Consider the following 9,523-nt stretch of genomic DNA (forward strand, 5'->3'; position numbering starts at 1 on the left):
CCATTTCCATAAATTTGATCAGTGATTATCAAGCTTCTTTACTCGGGGGCCGCAAATTTAAAAAACAAAATTACAGGGGCCGCAAATAATTTTTAACAAACATTTCGATGCAAATGTTTCGATTGCCGTTTTATATAATTCGCCATCAGAATAAGGCTTCATATTTTTAGCCAATAGGTAACTAATTTTGTATGATGTCAGGTTAATATTAGACTAATATGTGCCACTTTTGAAAGTGGATGATCGCTTTAAATAATCTTCTTTCATTTGTTTTAGTTTTTCCGTCCGAGAAACACCAGTGATTTGTCATAAAGAATGGAGTGGGAACGGTAGTGCCGTTCGATTGTATACGTTTTTAAAGTTACAATAATAGAATTGCATATTAGGCAAAGAGCCTTTCCATTGACCTCAATAATGAAATATTTTTCTTCCCAGATGTGTTGAAAAATCCTATTTTCCTTGGAAATTTTTTGAAAACATTAGAATTCGACATCACACAACAAATAAAAAATAAATCCTAGGAGCCCCGCAATTAAATCCTGGGGCCGTACTTGAGAGTCACTGAATTTGATAATTGACTTGCCTTTTATTTAATAATTCCAAAACTTTTCTTTATAACATGGAACGAGTTTATTAACACAAAATAAAATGTGGAATTATACAAATTGAGACATCATCGACTTTTACCAACAGTTACATTTATTGAATAAAGTTTAGATTTATCATCAATTGTTTTGTTTTTATTGAAAATTTGGACATTTTCTGAAAATAAATTTCAAACCCAGTTTGTGACAGTATAGTTTGTGACAGTCCGTTAGGTTATCCTAATAAAATTTTCATATAAAATTTATCGTTAATTTAAATAAAAAATTATTTTTATTATGGATTTATGAAAATTAATCAATTTTAGCTAATCGAGAAATATGAATTCCGTGTAACCGCTCACCGTCCTCCTTTTCGATAACATAGAGATCATTTCTTCGCTCGACAACAATATACTTATTAACATCAAGTCCATCGTACAGCGATACTGCCGAACATTGGCATCGTTGTCCTGTCTAAAAATTAATTTGACGCTTGAGACCTTAAAAGCACAGTCGTTCCGACATTGATATTTTCTTCGTCGTATCTCCATTTTCTTTTTTTCAATCATTTTTCGCCAGCAATAATTAAGTTTTCTAATGCACTTTCTCGTGCCTCTGATAATCCAGTTGAATCATAGGCTAAAAGTTGCTCCATTCCCCCTTCATCAATCCTTCCAGGATTTTCAACACCCATGAATATATAAAAAGGGATTTTTTTTGTCGAAGAATGAATGCTGTTATTGTAATCATACACGATGTCCTTTATGCATTCGCGATATCGTCCAAAACAATTTTGAGAAGAACTTGCCGACGATATCCAGCGTTTTATGCTTTGATTAAATCTACAAATCGATTTTAAATCATTAACCTTTCGACTTGCCCTTGTACCCAAGGAGCACGAGGCCTCCCACGTACATGTTTTATACCATATTTCGTACATAGAGCATCCATTTGCGAATTGCAAATTCCTTTCCATTATCAGTGTGTAGAATAAGCGGAGGCCCGACATAATAAAAAATTCTTTGGAATAAATCTGCGATTTCTTCAGAAGATTTGGTCACCGACAGTTCAAGCATTACATATTTGGAAAAAGAATCCACAATTACCAAAATCTATTTATTAACATTAAATTCATACCCAGCTAAAGCCATCATTCAACGCCGAATATCTTCTGAGGTCAATTAAATCCGCAATGTATCTGTCCCTACATCTCCTTGCAATGATTGGCGTAATCGGAGGCTTCGTAGACAATAATTTTTTCGACTAAGAATATTTACTAAAAGGAGTTATTACCTGACAGAAAGCACAATTCGAAATCACCTTAGAGATTTCTTCTCTATTCAATCCATAATAGAGATTTCTTAATTTCGAAAAAAGCCGGTCTCTCCCAAAGTGGTTATAGTTATGTTCCGCCTAAATTTTATTTATTACTAGCTCAGCAGTTCGCTTCGCTCACTGCGAGCTAGCTCCTGCGGAGGCCCTGCTCGCTACGCTCGCAGTTTCCTTAAATAACTATAAATTTATGTAGATATATAAATGCGACCTGCTGTGATATAACCTTATTCTAAGGCCTGTGGATAAACGATGTTTGCAGTCCGTCCATCCTTGGCAAATATAAATAAATTTTCTCTTCTACCTACCCTTGAGCAACAGGCAAGAAAGCGACACACAAAAAGCGACAGGCAAGAAAGCGACACACAAAAAATTTGATTAATTACCTTATTAAGCTGACCGTTTTTTCTTCAGCTTCGTTTTTCCTCCTTCGGTTATCTATTAAAAAAATTATTTTTGAATAATAAAAAAGTTTAGGATAAGAGGCATACCGAAAATAAATTCTATCTTTACGAAAAACTTCTTTTCTTAAGGTCGTCTTCCCTCCTTCGGTTATCTATTGAAAAAATTATTTTTGAATAATAAAAAAGTTTAGGAAAAGAGGAATACCGAAAATAAATTCATCTTTACGAAAAACTTAACTAAATAGTTAATATTTTTACGCAAATTCTTCTGATTGCGCTGTCAATGGGTGGTAAATTGTGTTAATGATTGTCCTAATGTGGTTTCAACTATCAAAGTGTTTTTCAAAATCTGTTAATTGCACACTCTATTCAAGGTCGTGCGTCAATTTGTGGTAAATTGTGTTAATGATTGTGCTAATGTGGTTTCAACTATCAAAGTGGTTTTTCAAAATCTGTTAATTGCACACTCTATGATAATAGCTTTAATTTTGATTCATGGTCGTTAATGATATATGCATTTAATTTTAAAGAGAAAACATAGGATGAATTGAATTTCTTTATCGCGAATAATTGGGAGTTCATCATTGTTAATATTCTCGCTGTCGTTTTCATCAAGGATATTCTTAATACGTGAGATTTTTGCCTGGAAAGTTTTAATGGACCTCATCATGAATGTCGAGGACATCCGCGTTGTTCATTTTAATAAAAATGCAGAAATAATTTTTTGATTTTTTGGCGGGAGGTTTTAAGGACCTCATCATGTAAGTCGAGGACATCGTAGTTGTTCATTTTAACCAAAATGCAGAAAATTTTTTTTTAATTTTTTTGGGGGGAGGTTTTAAGGACCTCATCATGTAAGTCGAGGACATCGTAGTTATTCATTTTAACCAAAATGCAGAAAAATTTTTTTTTAATTTTTTTGGGGGGGAAGGTTTTAAGGACCTCATCATGTAAGTCGAGGACATCGTAGTTATTCATTTTAACCAAAATGCAGAAATTTTTTTTTAATTTTTTTGGGGGGGAAGGTTTTAAGGACCTCATCATGTAAGTCGAGGACATCGTAGTTATTCATTTTAGCCAAAATGCAGAAAAATTTTTTTTTTAATTTTTTTGGGGGGAAGGTTTTAAGGACCTCATCATGTAAGTCGAGGACATCGTAGTTATTCATTTTAACCAAAATGCAGAAAATTTTTTTTTAATTTTTTTGGGGGGGAGGTTTTAAGGACCTCATCATGTAAGTCGAGGACATCGTAGTTGTTCATTTTAACCAAAATGCAGAAAATTTTTTTTTAATTTTTTTGGGGGGGAAGGTTTTAAGGACCTCATCATGTAAGTCGAGGACATCGTAGTTGTTCATTTTAACCAAAATGCAGAAAATTTTTTTTTTAATTTTTTTTTGGGGGGGAAGGTTTTAAGGACCTCATCATGTAAGTCGAGGACATCGTAGTTGTTCATTTTAACCCAAAATGCAGAAATTTTTTTTAATTTTTTTTGGGGGGAAGGTTTAAGGACCTCATCATGTAAGTCGAGGACATCGTAGTTGTTCATTTTGACCAAAACGCAGAAAAATTTTTTTTAATTTTTTTTGGGGGAAGGTTTTAAGGACCTCATCATGTAAGTCGAGGACATCGTATTGCCAATTTGAAGTTGGTGTGCACACACAGACAGACAGACAGACAGACACACAGACAGACACACAGACAGACAGACAGACACACACCATAGCATTTTATTATTAAGAAGTTGGACCTCAACGCACTTAAGCTTTAATTCGATTTCATCTTCACAGAAAAAACGCAATTTAAGCCCATTTTTTTCGAAAATATGTTTTTTCCATTTTCAAAATGGAAATTCTTTCCCAATTTTGTGAGCCTGTATCGCTCATGCCGCTCGATGACGATGTATCAAAGTTGGAGTCTTCATTTCTTTGATTTTGTCCAGTGTTTCCTTAAATAATCTCACTACACGCATGTTTCACGCTTTTTTAAATAAAAAATAATAATGTGATTCTACTAAAATAAATAATCAATTATTGATTTTTTTCATACTAATTTTTAGATTTCTAATTTTTTCAGCCATTTGTGACAAGTGTAGATTATTCGGCGTGTATTTTATTCGGACTGTCACAAAAACTTATACAGGATGATCTGAGAATACGTGATAGAAAAAATAGTTTTTGGTAGAAGAGATTTTTAGTTTTAAAAGAATGTGGATGAAGTCTTAACCATGGATGATCTTAGTTATGTCTTTTTTAAAACACATAATAAACCATGAGCAACTCTAAAAATACTTTTCAGGAAATTTCTGTGATGTAAATCCTAATTCAGCAAAAGACGACGTAGACCATAAAAAGTAAAACCAGACAATCCTACCAATCTCCTTCACAAATAAACATTTAGTTGGTCAATATTGAAAAAATTATTAAGAACTAGCTCAGCAGTTCGCTTCGCTCACTGCGACCTTTTGTCCTACAAATATGTTATCACTAATTTCTGGCCATTTCGGATTACACGTAAAAGTGATAAACAGATCCGGAGTTCCGTAATTTCTAACGTATGTCATAGCATCTTGAGTTCGCTCATGCATATATCTTGGTCCTCCCGTGAATGACGAAGGCAAAATAACCATTTGACCTACATTAGACACATTACCGTCATTCATTATGGCATCTCTAATGTATATACTCTTCTGCTCTCAGTTTCCGCTGATTCAACCGAATGTAGAGAAGTCTCTCTGCCTCTATTTTCGCATACATATCTACAATAAACTGATTAAATAACTGGCCTGTACGATGTAGAATGTTGAATTCCTGCTCTCTTATCATCAACCTATAAGAATAAAATTCCATACAACTGGTTTTTTTAGTAGTAGTTAAACCAGTCGACGGATTAAAATGCATTACCTTAAAATTGTACCCATCCTCTCCTCTCGGAAATAATAATGGGTACTGAAGTGCATCATATGACCGATGTGTCTCTGAAATTCTCATTAATCCAGTGGATCTCTTGTTTATTATTATGTCTCTCGAGTCATAGTGTTGACCTACTATTAGAATTCCAACCTGGTTTGACGTTGGTGCGTTTGTATCGACGGTTATGTTCATTTGCAGGTGTCCTATCTGCATGTATAATTACCTTACAATCTTCATCTGCTGTGGATCTCAGAACAGATCTAAAAGATGAATATACGTGTTGCACATTTGCAACATATTTTGTAACGAACTAATAATGTTGCCTCGTAGTCTTGAATCTGCTAGACATCTTCGGTTAGATTGTTCTTCGTGATTATCTATAAAGTAAATTTGTAAAAATTTAAAATCCTCGCCTTCACTTGGAAGGAGTGAACCCATCCTGTGATACACTTGCCCAAGTACCTTAAATGTGGGCATATAGCCCGTCGGATTGAAATTTCCACTTGTACCAAAAGATGTCATCTGAAAAACATTATTGTACCTGCGAATATTATCAACGAAGTGCCTAGATGATGGTGTATCATTCCTCAACAGTGTTAAAGAGGCTCAGGAGGCGGGTCTAAAACTGGTAAACGTACCTTTCCGCGACCAACCTTGTACCATTGCATAATTTAGGTGGCGCAAGATTGCGGAGTAACACAACCGGTACACCTATTTTTAATTTCAATAGATGATTCGGCATTCCAGATGGATCTAAGGAATTTAAAAATTCTACAGGATATTCGCAGGCCCTTTCATGGTCCATAATAACGTCGACCGATTTATATATTCTTTCTCTGCCAGGGATTTTCATTAATAAATCTAAATTTATATTAAGTACCTCATCATTAAGTGGAGCTAATATAGCTCGTTCACGCAGCCAGTCGAAATTCACGTAGTGTTCAGATAGTTCGGAATAGACGGCATTCAATAATTCTTCTGCTGTTTCTACGAAAATACATAATTCTTCCGTAGCCTAATTTTCTGGTCTTGCATTTCTGAAGTGATTGCCCCATTTCCAATATCTAGAAGGATTTGGGGGAATATGCTATTAACGCCTTGTAAATGTGCACGTACATTTACATCTAAGCTTACCTTTTTCACGTGTGTCCACAAATATGACGATTTGAGGCAGGCATTCAATTCATCCGCAGGCGTCCCTCTTTGAATAATTGGCAGCGTCTGTCTAAAATCACCTGCCAATACAACTATTGCTCCCCCAAATAAATGGTCGCTACAATTCTTGATATCTCTATATGTTCGATCAACTGCTTCGAATGCGCCTTTATGAGCCATCGTACATTCATCCCAAACAATTAACCTAGAATGCATAATTCTATTACCCGTAGTTGAATTTTTTTTTACATTACAAACCGGTTCAGTAGTATATGAGAGATTCAACGGAATGTTGAATGTCGAATGTGCGGTTCGACCGCCATCTAAAAGAGTTGCAGCAATTCAGAAGATGCAACTGCTAAAGCTAGTTTATTTTCGCTTCTGACCTTAGCTAATAATAGATTTAGAAGATAGGTCTTACCTGTTCCACCCGGTGCATCAATAAAAATGATAGAACCGTTTTCTTCTTGGATGACTCGATTAATTTCTCTGTATACCTCCAACTGGCCAGTGGTTAAGCTTTGTTCTCTTTCTTCCACTATTGTTCGAAGTTCTTCTAAATTATAATGCTCATCAAATGAATTAATATTATGAATATCGCTGATTATAAAACCAAATTCACCTACACTCTTACCAACGATAGATATTAGCAATCTATCTATCATGATTAATCCAATGTTGAAAATCTCTGCATCGAAACTCAATCTATTCTTCTCTCTTAATATATCTTCACACATGCTTTCTCGGTGACCTTCCCACAGTTGTTGTGGATTTGCTAACCCACAATGGGCTAGCATCAAAGTAAATAAATACCTTAGTCGCGATGGGGAATCTGCAAGTTCAGCTTCTGTTAAAGTCTGATTCCAGTGATTATCATCCTCTAAAAGACCTAATTTAAAACAGGCTTCTCTGTATGTTTCGCAGAGTACTCCATCTACAGTCCGTAGATCAGTGAAAGATTCTGGCCCTCGTACGGTGTGCAAAAGTAACCTAACACAATAACATTCAAAATTATTTGGATGCACTGTATATACTCTACCCAATGCATCTGCACTTACAATTCCTGAATGTCCATTTACTGGATTTCCTCTTATCCTTCTCTTAAATCTCTTCCCCGCGACATCCCATGTATAATATCTAGGAACATCAACATAATATATAGTCTTTGCAAATTGATCTGTACGACATAATTCGAAGAATGCCATCAGAGTTGAATTTCTTGCATTTGTAACTTGATTGCGTGCATTCTGCTCTGTGAAATAAATTCTTTGCCCATTTTCCAGGTGAACCCCTAAATGCATAACCAATGGATATCTTTCATGAATCGGATATCCAAAAATTCTCCATGCTCCTTCATTACTGCAGATATAGCGTCCATGTTGATAAAAAGTTGGCTCATCACGTTGCTCTATTGAAAAGATTGCCTGATCTGACCCTTTATTAATGTACTTACATACATATTTAATTGATCTAATTGAATTACAAAATTCCACATTGATATGTGCATCAAAAATCTTACTTAATAGTGGATTATAAGGCACTATCCATCTGTTATCAACTGTTATTTCATTTTCTTTTCCTTCGTGGAGGGTTGCAGTATATCCTCCTTCAGCTGCTCCCCTTCTCTGGTAAAATGGAAATCCATTTTCACCTGTTTGCGTGTTAATTATTAAGTTTTTTGGGTACCCTTTAGAACACTTACCATCTTGCATACACGGTGATGATCTGTTATATATGCCACACGGACCATGTATCATATTTCTTTTGATGATCTCGTATAATTCTCTATCTTCATTTGGATTTGGCAATTCTGCCCGTATGCAATCGTCTATCTCTGTAGGCCTAATTTTAGTTACTAACCATACTAATATATGTATATGTGGTAAACCTCTTTTTTGCCACTCTACTGTATACATGTGGCATCTTGTCTTCCCAAAAATCTGTCCCTTGCATAGAAGATCAATCATCTTATCGACTTTTTGTTTAAAAACACGTGCTATGATGTCTTGTCTATACTCGACCTTTTGTCCTACAAATATGTTATCACTAATTTCTGGCCATTTCGGATTACACGTAAAAGTGATAAACAGATCCGGAGTTCCGTAATTTCTAACGTATGTCATAGCATCTTGAGTTCGCTCATGCATATATCTTGGTCCTCCCGTGAATGACGAAGGCAAAATAACCATTTGACCTACATTAGACACATTACCGTCATTCATTATGGCATCTCTTAGATGTATATACTCTTCTGCTCTCAGTTTCCGCTGATTCAACCGAATGTAGAGAAGTCTCTCTGCCTCTATTTTCGCATACATATCTACAATAAACTGATTAAATAACTGGCCTGTACGATGTAGAATGTTGAATTCCTGCTCTCTTATCATCAACCTATAAGAATAAAATTCCATACAACTGGTTTTTTAGTAGTAGTTAAACCAGTCGACGGATTAAAATGCATTACCTTAAAATTGTACCCATCCTCTCCTCTCGGAAATAATAATGGGTACTGAAGTGCATCATATGACCGATGTGTCTCTGAAATTCTCATTAATCCAGTGGATCTCTTGTTTATTATTATGTCTCTCGAGTCATAGTGTTGACCTACTATTAGAATTCCAACCTGGTTTGACGTTGGTGCGTTGTATCGACGGTTATGTTCATTTGCAGGTGTCCTATCTGCATGTATAATTACCTTACAATCTTCATCTGCTGTGGATCTCAGAACAGATCTAAAAGATGAAATATACGTGTTGCACATTTGCAACATATTTTTAACGAACTAATAATGTTGCCTCGTAGTCTTGAATCTGCTAGACATCTTCGGTTAGATTGTTCTTCGTGATTATCTATAAAGTAAATTTGTAAAAATTTAAAATCCTCGCCTTCACTTGGAAGGAGTGAACCCATCCTGTGATACACTTGCCCAAGTACCTTAAATGTGGGCATATAGCCCGTCGGATTGAAATTTCCACTTGTACCAAAAGATGTCATCTGAAAAACATTATTGTACCTGCGAATATTATCAACGAAGTGCCTAGATGATGGTGTATCATTCCTCAACAGTGTTAAAAGAGGCTCAGGAGGCGGGTCTAAAACTGGTAAACGTACCTTTCCGCGACTGCAGCACATTCCGA

The 9,523-nt window shown here is 35.4% G+C and overlaps 1 protein-coding gene across 1 annotated transcript; it reads right to left on the reverse strand.

Moving 5' to 3' along the window:
- Positions 1-6,709: 6,709 nt before the first annotated feature.
- Positions 6,710-8,704, reverse strand: LOC115231652. Its single transcript, XM_029801626.1, has one exon. It carries the CDS (start codon positions 8,702-8,704, stop codon positions 6,710-6,712), a length of 1,995 nt encoding a protein of 664 aa, XP_029657486.1.
- Between the last annotated feature and the right edge of the window lie 819 nt (positions 8,705-9,523).

This window comes from Octopus sinensis, unplaced genomic scaffold (genome assembly GCF_006345805.1).
Source record: "Octopus sinensis unplaced genomic scaffold, ASM634580v1 Contig18747, whole genome shotgun sequence".
NCBI lineage: Eukaryota > Metazoa > Mollusca > Cephalopoda > Octopoda > Octopodidae > Octopus > Octopus sinensis.